Here is a 17,375-nt window from a genome sequence, read left to right as displayed (position 1 = left end):
GGAAAAGTAATTATAGTATATCACATGACTCATTTGTGGATAGCACAAAGGCATAGTCATAATAATTTAAACACTAAATATTGGCTCAGCCAAAGTTACACATAACTTTGGGGTAGATGATTGGCAGAGAGGGAGGAGATGTGAGGGATCAGGGAAAAGGGAAGGAGAAAGAGAAAAGAAGAAGGAGGAATAAGAAATGAGAAACGTTGCTAAATCTCCATCTTCCATAATGTGAATCCAATAAATAATAACTACAACTGAACAACAAAAAGTAGCAATATAAACATGTTATTAAGAAATTTATAATAAATAATCAAGTAAAAAGGTTAATAGTAGTTGTCCCTGGGGATTGAAGAAATGGAAGGAAGAAAATAAAAAAAAAATGTGATTTTCACCTCAAGCTTACATGAGTCATTTGGCTCTTTAAACTATATAGATGTATATAATTTGGAAGAATATTTTAAAGTTTCTAAAAATATTATAAAATGTCCATATTCCCCAAAATAACTTTCAATATTCTTCATAGAATTATCCATCCATACCTATCCCCCAGATCCATGCAATAGTCAAGAAGGATTATTTTAATTGATTCAGGGATTTATTAATTCATTTTTCTACTTATTTATGCAATAAAGTTCATTTAATCTATACTATACGTCAGTAATAATGTTGGGCACAGAATAAAGAGTTGAAAGACAATCTATGCCATCTAAAATTTTGTCTCAATGTGGAAATAAAAAAACAAAACAACACTTTGAAATAAACACTCTGACAAAAGTATTCAGAAGATCCTATGGAAACACATGATAGTTGCACCTATTATAGTGAAGGGTGAGAACTGTCAAGGAATGCTTAAAGGGAGACATGGAGATTCAAAGGAATTTCTATGGTCAACCATATGTTAACCAGAAAAATGAGAAAAGGATGCTTGAGATAGAAAGAAGAGCATTGACAAAAGATACAAGGCAATATAAGCACACATTTGCTTATTTACTCCTTCAACAAATTATTTGGGTCCTAATCACAGGTTAGATACCCTGTCATATCTTGGAGTGATGAAGTCATTGTTCCTTCTCTAATAGGGGTCTTATTTTGACAACAATTATAGTACCATAATAGATGCAAGGAAACACAAAAGAGGACTATCAAAGTTAGACCAAAGAGTCAAAATATGCTTTTTAAAGGAGCATGGTCTTGAATAAGTGAGAATCTTATTAATACTTTTGTCAGAGTGTTTATTTCATTTATTTAGTGTAAGCCATCACACTAAGAAGGATAAAAAGGAATACTAGATAAGATGTAGATGATTAATTAAGACAATAAACACAAAGAAAGAGCAGGTTCAAGTGAAGTAAAGAATGTAAGGTAACAATGTCATGGAAGCATTTTAAAACTTCAGTAGAAGTCAACAGATTGTGAAAAAAAATTCAAGTGTCAAGGAGCTCGAATATTATTCCCAAATACACAGAAGGAAAGAAAGAATGAAAGTAATTGAACAGAACATGATAAAAGTGGAAAGCAGACGGAAATACGTAGTGTTCATGAAGAAGAGGATAAAAAAGTAAGCAAGAATCAACAGTGAATGATACAATAGAAGAAAATTTTTCCCACCAAAAATAAGGATCTACATCTGAACAACAAAATTGGCCATAATGTGCCAGTGAAAAATAAATAAAATGAGACTGTTAAAATAGATATAGCCTTGTAAAACTCTTGAACTGTAGGAAAAGAAAGAATCCTATGGGCACCCAGGCTATCTGGAAAATAGTTTCTCTATGAAAGAACAAAAATTAAGATGGCAGAGAGGTCTACAAGCAACACTGTATACCAAACTTTTTGGAAAAGGAACTCCCGAGTCTTAAAAGGAAAAGGTTGTGTCTAAGGAATTTTATACCCAAATAAACCACTCACTGTTTACGTGTGAAGGCAAGAGAAAGCCATTTTAAGGTATAAAGCAACATATAAAGTATAACAGTCACAATTTTTTTCTTGAAATTAAGAAGTTTATAAAGGCTTGATATTTAATGTGTGCTCCATAGACAGGGAGCATTGCCATCACCTGGGAATCTCTTAGAAATGAAAGTTCTTGGGCTTCACTCCAGATCTACTGAATCAAAATTTATATTTTAACAAGATCCCTAGGTGATTCATATGCACATTAAAATTCCAGAAGCACAGCTCAAAACATATCCCTGCCAAAAAATCTATGATTCAACATGAATAACTAAAAAGACTAACAATGAGCCCTGAAATAATATATATACACACACAGTTAAGTTTCAACAGTGGTTTGAAATATGACTATGAAAGAAAAGATATAAAGGGAAATAACTTTGCCAATAAACTAAGGATAAAATCTAAAATTCTAATAACAAACCGAAAAAATGGTAATAAAAAAGAAAATTATAAAATACTTATCATCGTACATAAGGAGAAATCAAAAGAAACCATGTTTGGTAGTGATTGTTAGAAAATAATTATTAAAATATGATTTTCAAATATAAACTTAATCATAAATAAAATGAACAGGTCATATGTACAATAATTTCCAAATTACCAGAGGTAAAGATTTCATAGAAAAACATTAAGAAAAAAAAAAAAGAAAAGAATGATACCCAAGTATCTATATTGAACTTTCCTCTTGTAAATCCCCAGTGAAATGACTAATAGTGTATATTAATAAGTGAATAACTCTGTATTACCTGGAAATTCAAAGATGATATACACAGGCCAGAAACTTCCAGTAACTTTCATTATACATAAAGTAAGCACAACTGGATGAAGGGACAGTACACAAATACACTATTCACTGTGCATAAAGAAGTCTGCCTTTGAAGCAAGTGGAAGACAGCCACAGGAGAACCCACCAATTCCTACTGAATTAAAGTGACAATATAGCCAATTACTGATAACCAATGGCATGGGAATGGCTAATGTACAAATGTAAAAAATGTAAAATCAAATAATGTCCCAATGAATTGTTGGAATCCTGGTAAAATCCTCAGTGCCTACATGGGATGAGATATTCTGAGGCATTAGGTAAAATGTAGGCACTCCAGAGACTAGGAAAGCCATAAACATCATTTTAAAAAATCATTGGCACAAAGGCAGTGTTCCATCCCACAGATACACAGATGCCTTCAACTGTGGCTTCCTATTTAGTCTCCACAATGACACAAAGCTTCCATGGATCTAAAGCAGTGATTCTTACCTAGACAGAAAAAGGGTATTTTTCCCACAAAGAGCCAGAATTGAATAAACAAAGAACTTGATCAAACTCTAATCCAGAGCCCTGATATTTGAAGTATAGGAACTTGGATACACATACATGCTCTCACATGTGTATATCCATATACACATACACATGTATATACATACATACACAAAGATACTTTTAAAATTTGTTCTTTTTTAACTTCTTAAATGTTAAGCTTAGACTTTTGATTTTTTTCAACAAATTCTTTTCTTTTCTTTTTTTTTTTTTTTTTGTAGAGACAGAGTCTCACTTTATGGCCCTCGGTAGAGTGCTATGGCATCACACAGCTCACAGCAACCTCCAACTCCTTGGCTTAAGCGATTCTCTTGCCTCAGCCTCCCGAGTAGCTGGGACTACAGGTGCCCGCCACAACGCCCGGCTATTTTTTGGTTTCAGTTTGGCCGGGGCCGGGTTTGAACCCGCCACCCTCGGTATATGGGGCCGGCGCCTTACCGACTGAGCCACAGGCGCCGCCCAACAAATTCTTTTCTAATTTGCACATTCAGGGCCATAAACTTCCCTGCAAGAATGTATTTAAGTGCATCTTCCTAGTTTAATACAATTCATTTTCATGATCTCTTTTTATTTCTGGTAACACTTATTTCCTTAAATTCTACTTGGTCTGATATTAGTACAGCTACAGCAATTTTAATTTGTGTTTACATAGTAGTTTTTCCCATGCTTTTATTTTCAGTCATTCACTATTCTTATGTTTGAGATCTGACCCTAGTAAACAGCATATAATTTTTGTCTTACAGTTTAACAATCCTTGTCTTTTAACTAGAGTGCTTAGTACATTTATATTTAATACAAAAACTGATATATGGAAGCATTTTCTATATATATATATATATATATATATATACACAAAGGGTTCAAGTCTACCATCTTACCATTTGTTTATTATTTGTTACATTTGTTCTATGTTTCTTTTTTCTTCTTTCTTGAACATTTCTGAATCAATCAAGTATTTAAGCATCATTTCATTTACTCTCTTGATAGCAGATTAGTTATACCTTCTTTTATTTTTAATGATAACTATAAAATTTAAATTTGCATCCAAGATTTTGAAAAGTTTAATGTATAGTATCCACCTTTATAATTTTCTGGGCAATTCAAGGACATTAGAACCTTTTAAATTCATTTGTTCCCTCCTTAGATTTTATATTATGGTTTCCCTGTATTTAAATTCTACATAATTCTTTTTTTTTTTTTTTGAGACAGAGCCTCACTCTGTCACCTCATCTAGAGTTCAGTGATGTGATCATAGCTTACTGCAGCCTCCAACTCCTGGACTCAAGCTTGGACTACAGGGGCACACCACCCATGCCTAGCTAATTTTGCTTTTATTTATTGTAGAGACGTTGTCCCACTAGACAACTTGCCTAGACTGGTCTCTAACTCATGGCCTTAATCCATCTTCTAATCTTGACCTCACTAAGTGCTAAGATTACAGGCATGAGCCACTGCACCTGACCAAATTCTATAAAACATTACTATTATTGCTTTAAATAGTTAATATTTATTTATATTTATACTCTCCATTGCTCTTTATTTTTTCCTGCACTTCCATTTCCCTTATGGGACCATTTTTCTTGTACTTGAAGAACTCCCTTTAGCACTTCATTTAGCATAAGCCAAAGAGGAAAGAACTCTCTCAGCTTTTGTTCAGCTGAAAATATATTTATTTCACTTTCACTTTTGAAGAGTATTTTTTCTAGGGAGAGAATTCTAGGTAAGAATTATTATTTTTTTTTTCAAGATGTTAAACTGTCATTGCATTATTTTCTAATGAGAAGTTGGTAGTTAACTTTATTTTTCTCCTTTGAAGATAATGTGTCTTTTCTTATAAGATTTTACTCTGGTAGGTTTATGCATATTTGTTCAGTTTGGGGGTTAAAAAGTTTCTTAAATTGGTGGCTTGATAGCTGCAATAAATTTTGGAAAATTCATGGTTACTATTTTTGTCAAATAGTACTTCTATTTTCTTTTCTTTTTAGAACTTTAATTAAATATGTTTTAGACCTTTTTACCTTATTCCATTTTTCCCTTATTCTATTTTAGGTGTTTTTTTCTCTCTATTATTTAGCCTGGATATATTCTACAATTGAATATACTCTTATACGGTTTGTAATCTGCTATAAAGTTTGTGTATTTAGTTCATAATTTTATTTTATTTTTTTCAGAGATCCACTGTCTTTATTTTATTTATTTATTTATTTATTTTTTATTTTTATTAAACCATAGCTGTGTACATTAGTATGATCGTGGGGCACAATACACTTGGTTCATAGATCGTTTGACACATTTTCATCACATTAGTTAACATAGCTTTTGTAGCATTTTCTTAGTTATTTTGCTAAGACCTTTACATTCCACATTTACTAGGATTCACATATATCCTTGTAAGATGCACCACAGGTGTATTTCTGTTCCAAAATTTTCATTTGATTCTAGTGGAACCCTGCATTTTGCTGGATTTTCTGTTTTCTAAAATATTTATTACAAGGTTTTGTTTTGTGTTATTGTTTTCTTTTTTAAAAAACAATTAGTAGCAGTTTCTATTGTCTTTTTCCCCCTGATTCTGTATCAAAGTTAGGCTGGTAATATGTTACTGAATCATGGCCATGACCTATCAAAATTCATAGATGTTCTGGTTGATGTCATCTTCCACCAGAGTGTTTTTTCTATTTTAAGCATATGGATGGCAGTTGAAATAGCAGCAAAGTTTATCAGTTAAATTAAGGTTGAGTTAATTCAAGACTGGGTTTCAGTCTTAGTACTAACTGGTCTATGTAGAACTTGTTTTTTCCTTATAGGGTATAGTCCTCCAGTTATCCCAACTAATCACTTGAAGTATTTGCTAGCATTTTGAACCCCAATTTTTATGTCTCTGGTATCATGAGAGAGCTGATAAATCTGCTCAGACTCTAAGCATTTTAGCAGCTACCTTCTACTTCTTACTATTTTCTCTGCCTTACACTGTCAGAATCAGTGAATGACTAGATGAAAAAATAGTTTTCCACATATCTCTCCTTTCAGAGATTTGGATCCTCAAATTCTGGGTTCATGATTGCATTTTACTTCTCAGTTTATGGCTCCAAATTGCCCATCATTGGACTAGCAATATCTGTAATAAAGTTTTTATTAGTCCAAAGTGAAGTGAGATTAAATAAGGGCAAAATGGTGGATTTTGATAAAGCTAAATGAATTCCATTTAAAGGTAGGTCTTTTAATCTAAGATTACCTATTACTTTTTAACATTAAAATGAAAGGATTGTACTTGTAATTGCTTTTTTTTAAGTCCATGATGGCAGACCCTCATTGGATTTCATTTGTGTGTTTTTCTTTGTGTCTTTACCTGGCCAATTAAAAAGCTGACAACACATGTTAGTTTCAAATATGCTGTTTTGAAATTTTACTGGTGTTAGAAATCCAAAAGTCTGCAAATTATATTCTTTACCCTGATCTACAAATCTGTCTTTTTCTTCAACATTGGCCCATTGTGCTCTCGCTTGCTCTCTCTCTCCCTCACCCAACTGTTCTCCAGGCATCAAGCCTCTTCATTTCCTGCTCTGGGATCTTTACATACACTGCTCCCACTATCTGAAAATTTTTTTAATCCCTTAACCCTCCCCTTCACATAACTGATTTCTCCCAACAGCAGGTTCTCAGTGTGAACGAGCCCCAGCACATGGCTTCCCTGACCACATTATCCATCTCTTTGACACAGTTTTTAATTATATATAATTTGATTGCTTATTGTTTGTCCTAGACTGCAGGAACCATGCAGGCAGAATTTGTATCAGTTTAGTTTGCTGGTGGTAACGCTTTCCATTTCCATCATTTAAAATGATGTTTCAAGTAAAATCAAAATAATTTTTAACATTAATGAAATAATAAATATGTCAAGGCTATCAGAAAGGTGTAGAGCCAGAGATTTACAGGAAGGGCTTGTGAAGATATCACTGGGAGCTGTGCTGTGAGCTCACCTCTCACTGTGCCCTAGCAAGGAGAAGGGAGCAGGGCTTTAATCTGGTAACCGCAGATCAAGAGGAAGAAACTTTAGGGACACCTGTTATTTCAGTATGTGTCACCTGCAGTTGGTTGGTGTACAATTTACACCTGGGAAAGATAAGGGCCCAGAGACCAGGTGCAGAGCCCGTAAGCGGAGCAGGAGTTGCAATGGAGCCCTGAACTCTGAAGGTTTGTTTAGCAAAGTTTACATAAAAGAAAGAGACTGTCTGGAGTTATCTTAGGAACTTACCAGGAGACTATTGAAGGGTAAGCACACTTAGACAAGGAGAAGTTGGGGGTATGCCTTACTGTCCCAGAGCTGAGGAAGGAGTAGTGTTACCAAGACAAAGCACTGTGAGCATCAAGGAAACTGAAGATAAGAGATCCCAAGAGATTTGAGAGGGCAGAAGCAGTATCTTAGAAAATCTATCAGAGTACTCTGCATAGCTAGCTTTAAACAGCTGTCAAACAGAGAGCACCAAAGAGCTCAAAGCAGCAAAGCCGAGGGAGCACTCTCCTGCCGTCCCTCTCCTCTCCTCCTAGCCCCTCCTCTTCTCCTCCTGCCCGAATCTCCTCTCTGATCAGGAGTGGACAAGATGCAAGCCAAGACCTTTACATTCCACATTTACTAGGATTCACATATACCCTTGTAAGATGCACCGCAGGTGTAATCCCATTAACTAAGAAAATGCCACAAAAGCTATGTTAACTAGTGTGATGAAAATGTGTCAAACGGTCTATGAACCAAGTGTATGGTGCCCCATGATCATACTAATGTACACAGCTGTGATTTAATAAAAAATAAAAAGATGCAAGCCAAGCCCCTGCCCTTCCCTACCCGCAACCTTTTAAATCAGCAGCAGAGCCCAGCTGGGGAAGAAAGGACAGAAAGTGATTTCCATTCTGGGACAGATTACATGGTAAATGATGTAATCTGCTTACATGATCTAGGTAGTGCAATATACCTATTAAATCTTCAACAGTCTTCTTAGAGTTAATATTTTGCCATTTTAGGAAAAGTGTAGAAACATTCTCTTCAACCTTTTTCTTTCATGTTATAATTGGCATGTATTTCATATCTAAATAAAATGAAAAATCACCTCAGAAAATGCTATAAAAATGATGTTTCAAGTAAAATCAAAGTAATTTTAAATATTCATGAAATAATAAATAACGTGAACATTTTGGTTGTATGGTAATAGGATGAAAGTGGTCATTCATGGTCCTTCCTGTGTTTCTCTAAATTCTTTATAACAAACCAAGTACATACTATTAAAACACAAAACAAAGAGAAACGCAAATAAACCCCACTCCTTTCCCGTTCTAAATGAAATATATTCATTAACTGAAAATTATTCAGGCTCCTCAGAACAGGAGGTTAATTCTCAGATGCTGGAGGTACCAAAGTCCTACCCTCTCCGTGCCAATTTCTGGGATGGACTGACCAGCAGTGGGAAAGAACTTACCTATGACAGAAGATGCAGCCCCTCCCCTCCTCTTGCCACAGGGTGGGCCTCCTAGAGTAGGCCTCAGCAGAATAAATGTGTCCCGATACAAAATGATTCCCCCATCATTCTCACATACAGCACGACACTCTTACAGGTGAAAACACAGGGAAGCAGGCAAACTACTTTGTCTCTGCAGTTCTGCAACACATTCCCGAAGGTTCCATGCTCTGTGATGGAACTCGCCCTGGCCAGTGTCACTGCAGTACATCCGGTTGCCTCCCCCTGCCCTCCTGGCACACACCAAAGTGTCTTCCTTCTCAAAGGCCATGTGTGCAACCTCTTTCCTGCCCTGCCCTGCACTGTCTTGAGGAAACTGGAGGACATGCGTGGTGACTGTTTAACACATCATGAAGCAGTGACCTCAGCAAAATCCAACTAGAGCCACGGTATGTTCTCCCTACACTTCTGCTCTGTATCCCCACAGAGGTAATCAACAGAAGTCAACTAACTCTTTCACCTAACAACATTCCAAATCTGAATGTGACTGCCACAATCTTGAAGTCTGCTTTCTTTTGCCTTACCCAAGGGCTGATATGAAATCCTTGGCTGGGATTTAAACTGTCCCATGAAGAATTACCATAAATTTTCTCAAAGCAATGATAAATGCAGCTTCTTACAAACTTACAGGTTTTTAAAAAGGGCTGATTGTACATTTTAGCAAAGTTGCATTTAGTATAAACATATCTAAGATGCCTAAACAGAACTCACATTATCTTCTTTATCAAAGGGTTGCTCTGAGTAAGTCAACAAGAAGTTAATAAAATTGCAGTACCCTAAGGGCAGAACCCAAAAGAGGTGACCTTTTGCCCCAAGTCTTGACACATTTGAGTCAGTGACTTAACCAGCCAGATTTCCCTTCCTCAAAGCCCCAAGTGTCTGGTGCCCACGGGTCCTGAGAGCATCACATGAATGGGACTAGGCCAAACCACACCCCTGAAAAGGGAACCATTGCTATTCAAATACAGGAACTTAAGGTTGACTGATAATTAGCCAAGGCAAATATTACACCCTACCAATCACTGTATGTTCCAAAGCCAAAGCCACGAGGCCTCCCCCGCACCCATCCCGCAGGGGCTGAAGCCCACTAACCTCCCAGTCAGGCATCTGCGCAGGGAGTAGGACGCGCCGCCCCCACACGTCCGAGAGCAGTCGCTCCAGGCTCCCCAGGCATCCCAGTTGCCATCTTTTTCTTCTTCTGAATGAGCGTGTCTTGAGGTCTAGATATGGGGAAAAAAAGAAAAAAAAAAAAAAGCAATAAATTAAAGACAAATGTGGTAGAAATATCCCAAGGCTTCCCAGTTATTCTAAACTCTTCACAGAAACCAAAGCTGCCTAGAAATGCTTTGCTTTAGAATAGCTGTATTTAAACACACACACACACATACGACAGGTTTATTTGGGAACTTCTTGGCACATGCATGCCTTTCTATCTTAGGATTTTTTGTTCAGTCCCTCACACCTGTATTCCTATTACTCTGGGAAGCCAAGGCACGTGATTGCTTGAGCTCAGGAGTTGGAGACCAGCCTGAGAAAGTGTAAGACCCCCTCTCTTCTAAAAATAGAAAAATATATAGAAGGGTGTTGTGGTGGGAGCCTGTAGTCCCAGCTACTCGGGAGGCTGAGGCAGGAGGATGGCTAGAGCCCAGAAGCTTGAGTTTGCTTGAGTTTGCTATGAGCCCAGAAGCTTGAGTTTGCTTGAGTTTGCTTGTGTGATGTCATGACACTCTAGTCTGGGCAACTGAGTGAGACTCTACCTCAAAAAAACAAAGAAGGTGTTTTGGTTTTTGTTTTCCCACATAGCTTCTAATCTCAGTTTTATATCTGAAATTTTATCATTCCTAAATTTAAATAAATTGACTAAACAATTTATTATTATTACTACTACTATTATTAGTACTGTTTTCTAACTTACAGAGCAGGGTCCCAGCTTGAGCCTAAAACGTTCTAATCACTGAAATTCTGGCTTGCCTATCTGTCAGATAACCCCCAAGAAACCTTCTTGGATGAGGATTGTGGAATCCCCTAAGACCTTCCTTCCAAGAAAGCAAAATTACATGGACAAGTGTGGCTGAGTTTTAAAGCTTTTAGAATCCAAAAAATAGGGAAATGTCACTTAGGAGTTCAGTGTGTTTTAATTTGTCTCGTGGTATAGCTGTCATTGACTTAAATCGAGGTGCTCTAAAGAACAGGTGGAATGATAAGTGAAGGTATACAGATGTAGATGTGAAAAGAATTGAAGCTTATTACTAAATAAAGTTACAAAATGTTTGTAAGGGGCCTATAGGAGACATGAATAAATGGAGAAACAACTTAGTCCTGAATCAATATTGTAAAATGCTAATTCTCTCCAGATTTATCTCTAAATTTATAGCAACTCCAATCAAAATCTCCAAAGGGAAATTTTTTGGAGGATAACAAATGACTTTAATGTTCATCTATTGGGACAAATGTCTATAAAAGAAAAAACAAAACAGTAAAGGGAGGTAGAATTACCTTATGATCTAGCGATCCTACTTCAGGTATTTATCCAAAAGAATTGAAGTCAGAATCTCAAGAGACATTTATACCCTCACATTCATTGCAGCACTGTTCACAATAGCTAAAAGGTGAACCTACCCACATGTCCATCAGCGGATGAGTGGATAAAAACGTGTGATATAACATTTCCTTCATCCATTCATTTAGTGATGGATATTCAGGTTGATTTCATATCTGGGCTACTGTGGATAATGCTGCAATGAACATAGGAGTATATACATAGAATGAAATATTATGAAACTATAAAAAAGGGAAAACCTGTCGTATGCTAGAACACGGATGAAAGTTGAGGACATTGTGCTATGTGAAACAAGCTGGTCACAGAAGGACAAGCACTGTGTGCTTTCACTGCATGTAGCTAACAGCATCTAACTCACTGAAGCAGAGAGTAGCATAGCGGTTACCAGGGACTGGGGAGAGGGGTGTGAAGTTCAACAGGTGTGAAGATTTAGCCATGCAAAATGAAAAGTTCTAGAGGTCTACTGTACAACATTACTTTGCGCTTACACTTAACAATACTGCACCATGTGCTTCAGTAATTTGTTGGGAGGGTAGAGTTCATGTTATGTGGGCTACTTTTTTTAGCTACAACTAAAAAAATATATAAAAGAAGTAAATGGAGAGAGAACATTCCTCAATTAAAAGAATAGAGAATTGGCATAGTATTAGGCAATAAGATCTATTAAATTTTAAAAAAGAGGATAGCAGAAACAGACCCAAAGATGAGGACCACAAATCAATGTGACACTTTTTTTAAAATCACAGATCACTTATTCATAAAATGTACCAAAATTAATTCAACATATTAGAAATTTAGTATTTATAATAAAATACTAAAAAAAATAGTCACATAGAGTTGGTATAAGAAAGGCTGTCCTAGATATAGCAACAAAGGTAGAAATTGTGAAGGAAAAGACTAATGGGTTTAATTATATTAAAAGAAAAGTACACATAGCATTTTACACATGTCTTCCTCTGGAGGTAAAGACACAGGGATGTGAATATATGCAGCAAAATAACAGTAAAAGCACAAGTATATGCTCTGGAAGGAAACACACCAAATTGCTTCTAAAAATGGAGGGGATGGGACCAGGAGTGAATATTGTTGGGGACAGAAACAAAACAAATGTCAACTGAACCGAGCCTCCCACCCCACTCCAAAGGTCTGAAGCAAACATGATAAATTGTCAAGTGTCATTCTTACTGCTACCTGAACTTACCAGGCTTGTGAAATTTATTTTTAAAAAATATTTTTTGGGGGTAAAAGTTACTTATTAGGTAACAATATAAGCTTTTTTTTTTTCTTAACACAGATAAACTATGTTCAGGCATAGAAGTGAGAGGTTAATTAACATGTTATAGGGGTTACCTTTAGGTGAGAGGGATTGGGATGATTATAATGTCTTTTATTTTTGTTTTTGTTTGTCTGCATTTTGTAGAGTCTTTTCTTAATAAAACACAGAATACTTTAATTAAAAACAAGCATGCAAACAAACAAAAACCACACCCACCTGGCATTCAGAAGAGTCCAAGTCAGACTGAATTTAATAGGTGATTCTAAGTCAGAGAACAGCAAAGCTTATGAAAGAACCTGTGACCCACTAACAAACAACAGAGCGACTCAACTAGATATTGCCCAGATTTCCTTAAGCCACTAGGCAAGTGACCTCATCCAACCAAAAAAAAAAGAAAGAAAGAAAAGAAAAATTAAATTAAAAGAGGGATCTGTGGAATGGATTTTTTAAAGTGAAAGGAAGAAATAATGACTGGAAGCAAAAAGGAGGTTTTCCAATACTTTTCACTCAGGTCTCACCAGCCAGTGGGTTTTATGGCTTCTTGCCAAACTACCTATTTATAGCACAGTAAGCAGTCCTGCTAGAGGCAATATTTCAGTAACAGTCCAATGAAAGGAAAGGATAAATATCTGGCAACAGATCAAACCTGTCATCAGGAATAGGGGCTAATTAAACCCATACTATTTACTGTTCTAATTAGACCACTGTTCAGTTCCATTTTCTACACTACACGTCACCAAACATAACTGTGTCCTGTCTTGCATAATATAAAATATAAGGGTTTATTTCATGAAAAATACAATAAGCAGTTTAATACATTCATCTGGAACTTTCGGTTGGGTAAGTCCAAATCAGTTAGGTAAATGTTTAAAATATACACAGCTGAAATTGATTTTTCATTTTGTCACTTGATATACTGATAGGTTGAATGTGAAAAGTTGAAAAACATCATCATATATATTTTAAAATGAAAGTTGAGAGTTTTTGCAATACTGTTTTAATTTGTTTTTATTCCCACTATCCCATCTGTTCACTTTTATAGTTAGAATCAGGTTTCTTTCCATAACTTCTCCACCTTTACTTACAAAAAAAAAGTCTTGATTCTAAAATAAAGAAAATAGACATGGTATAAATGTAAGCATTTGGTTTCTCTGATTGGATCAGTAAGATATATTTCCCCCTAAAGAAACAGAGAGAAAAATGACACCTCCAGAGGGGTCTTCTCTTTCCCACCCAGTGCCCTTAAATAAATTGGGGTCATCAAGTTTTTCTTCTCTCCTTGGTTGGGAAGATGGCTGCTTTCTGCTTTGCAATGCCAGTGCTGTTTCCTATCAGTCAGCTTTCTGCCTTTTTCACGTATTAGTCTTCATCCACGGAGTAGCAACAATATCACAAATTTCTGCCTCCCCCTCTCTTGCCTTTGGTGCTAGAAGCACAAAGACAACACAGTCATTAGAAGCAACTCCACTGAAGCAGAATGAAGCACCAACTGGGTGCTTATATTTTCTGAAAACATATGTTTGTGTCATCTTTCTTCTAGCGGAACAGAACTGCTTCCCCAGGCTAGGCGCTTTGGCTCACACCTGTAATCCCAGGTGGGTAGGTTGCTTGAGTTCGGGAGTTCAAGACTAGCCAAGAGCAAGACCCCATCCCCACTAAAAACAGAAAAACTAGTCAGGGGTTGTGGCAGGCACCTATGGTCCTAGCTACTCAGGAGGCTGAGACCAGATGATCACTTGAACCCAGGATCACTTGAACCCAGGAGTTTGAGGTTGCTGTGAGCTGTGATGCGATGGCACTCTACCCAAGGTGACAGAGTAAGATTGTGTTTGGGGGCGGGGGGGGACAAATTAAAAAAAAAAGCACTGCTGGGTGGTGCCTGTGGCTCAACGGAGTAGGGTGCTGGCCCCATATGCCGGAGGTGGTGGGTTCAAACCCAGCCATGGCCAAAAACTGCATAAAAAAAAAATAATAATAACTGCTTCCCTGAAACATCCCTTCGTCGTCTAGAGCAATGGAAGTTCTCTTCCACAGAGGTGCCCTTTCCAGCTCAAAGGCCTCAGAGATCTAGCTAATACCTCTAGTGACTTCTCTCCCAGCTCTTTCACAGCTATGTTCTCTGCACACAACTAGGTTTGCACATTTTTAATATTAAAATGTCCTGTGCAGAATATGACACCAAATCTAAGAAGAACACAGACCATGCATGGATGGCCCCTATGATCCGGGTTTCTTTTGATGAACCCCGAGTTTCCTTCTTTCTTCCTTTCTTCCCTCCCTCCCTTTCTTCTTCCCTTGCTTTTTCAGCCACGGCGTTTTATTGGAATTTTCTATGGAGGCAGCTATCACATATGGTTGAAAGCTGTTTCACTATGGGTAAATGTCTAAACCTTTCTAAAATTCATCTGTAAAATAGAGATGATAATTTTTACCCAAACAAGATTATATAAAGTAAATCACACAACATCTCAGCGAATGTACTTAGTGACTGTTTTGGTAAGTGTGATTGCTGTCATTCTTCAACATAATGTCTTTTTCAAAACAGCAATGGCAGAGCCAGCTCACTCCCATTTGTACTTATGCAAGACTTAACATTAATCACTGCTGAATTTCCTCTTGTTGGTTTTGGCCAGAACACCAGCCTGTGAGATCGGTTTGAACCCTGATCCTGTCACCCCCATCTCCAAGCCAATTTTGTTCAGCTTCGCAGTTCCTGTATCTTCACGCAAGTCACTGATAAACATGCTGGACACAGCCCCCCAGTCTTACAGAATTCCATGAATGCATATTTCTGCTTTTTTAAAATAGTAAGTCTATTATTATGCCAAGTAAGCAGCCAACGAATCAGACTTGGAATCTGGGATTATAGTTTAATGTTACAATAAAAATATGAAATAATATCGATCACCATCATCAAATGTGAGGAAGCAGGAAGGTTTGTGGGAAAGGAAGGAATCCGCCCTCAGGAACTAGATCAGGAAGAGGGGAACCTGTCTCCCCAGGCTGTGTGATGGTGCTGAGCCTCTGGCCAGCCTAGCTCTGAAGTCTAGTGACAATCTCAGCTCAATCTTTGGCCTCGAGGTAACTCAGAAGTTAAGTGTATGTAAATACCAGTTGGACACCACTGCTCCTAATTCCCCCTTTTCAAATATTTCTTTAAGCTTCCTCAGGTAATTATGTAAATGACATGTTATTATTACTCTATGAGTAACAGACATGTTGTACCTGAATTCAACCCAAGTCTGATTCAACCAATATTACGTTGTTCTGTGATCCTGGGACCAGACTCTGAGGCAGGATGAGGAGGAAGACTGCCTGAGAACTTGGTCCTCCAGGGGCCGGCTACTCTTGGCACAGACTGAGCCCGCCTTCCAGGGCTTTTCCTATGTTCTCTCTGGCCTTGTCAACAAGCCCTGAAGTGGGCACCACTATCCCCATTTACAGGTGAACAACTGTGGCTTTGAGAACCAGGTGTGTTCAAGGCGTGGGAGAGCCAGGGCAAAACCCCCTTCTGTCTTAGCTCAGGCGTGGCCTGCGCATTCCTCACGGCCGTCTGTGTGTCTTCCCCACAGATGCAGCACTCCCCTTCCTGAGCAGGAATCCAGTCAGATGCAGCAGCCGAGCTATCATCACCCATGGTTAGCATTTCTCATCTTGGAGCAAATACATGTGCTGCTGTGATCTGCTTGACCGCAACATTCTTTCAATATCTCCACAAAGTCTTTTACCTTTTCCCCCCTCTCTATTGCAAGCAGAGCTGCACTTCTGTTTTTCAAATGCATTTCATTTTATCTAGGCTATGTCATGAGGAATACACACTTCTGATCAACATGCCTGGGCTCCCACACGTGTGTTTATTTTCTCACAGAGGCTTGTACCAAAGGCTTGGCAAGTGCAAGGCCCTGCACCAGCTGCCTCGGGAGGCTGAGCCTGGATCTGGCCCTCAAGTAGCTCGTGCATCTGTGTGAGCGGGTGAGCAGGGCAGAGAGATGTGGGAAGCAGTGGTGACCCTTGCCTGTCAAGAGCAGCAGGTGTAAGGATCCCAGAGCCAGGAGACACTGAGACTGTAGCAGTTTCCACCTCCGTCCAGAGAGCTGGTGCAGACTACGTCCCAGAATATACCAGACTGGAGCCACAGGCAGAGCCTCGCACGTCCCTACCACCTTCTCTCTGATGACGGGTTACGTGGGAGTTCTTACTTCGCGCTCATCTCCAGTTTCTAATGGTGAAAGCATTACGAACACTTTTTAATTGTCTTCTTTATGCTCATCTGCATTGTCTAAAGTTACACAATGAACACGTAGAGTTTGTGCAATAAAACACCCAATGAAAGCCCCTTTTTTTAAAAAAGGAAAAGAACACTAAAGGGAGGCTATGAAAACACACGCAAAGAAGCAACATGCACTTGGTGTTGCCTGATTAGAACGATCAGGCTTAAAGATCTCTTAGGAAATCCTATTTTCTTAAGCAAAACTCTAGCAAAGGAATATTTTGGATGCAAAATGCCAAAAAAAGAAAAAAAGCTATTGTTTACACATTACATAATAGGACTGATAGAAGCCAAAATACTGCAGGAGTGAGCGCTCGCAGTCTCACATAGACCCACGTGCCGCTTGCCGTTCTCGGATCCCCACACATAAATCAAATCGTAAAATATTTTCCTGACAAGTTCTTAAGTCTGTGACTTATAATGAATAGTACAGTTCTACTAGCTTTGCTAAAACATTAGTAATTAAACACAGATTTCCACATATAGGGTCA

General features: G+C 37.8%; 1 protein-coding gene across 4 annotated transcripts in view; it reads right to left on the bottom strand.

The window, feature by feature from the left end:
• The window catches only part of ADAMTSL3 (ADAMTS like 3), a 406,539-nt gene that overhangs the window by 272,689 nt on the left and 116,475 nt on the right, over positions 1-17,375 (bottom strand). For all 4 annotated transcript variants that reach the window (XM_053593613.1, XM_053593612.1, XM_053593614.1 and 1 more), the window contains exon 4: positions 9,871-9,998. In XM_053593613.1, coding sequence (XP_053449588.1) covers positions 9,871-9,998 — 128 coding nt within the window. The remainder of the gene's footprint in view (positions 1-9,870; positions 9,999-17,375) is intronic.

This window comes from Nycticebus coucang, chromosome 6 (assembly GCF_027406575.1).
Source record: "Nycticebus coucang isolate mNycCou1 chromosome 6, mNycCou1.pri, whole genome shotgun sequence".
In the NCBI taxonomy this organism is placed as follows: Eukaryota; Metazoa; Chordata; class Mammalia; order Primates; family Lorisidae; genus Nycticebus; species Nycticebus coucang.
Note: the sequence above shows the minus strand (reverse complement) of the source record. Positions and strands in the feature narration are given on the sequence as shown.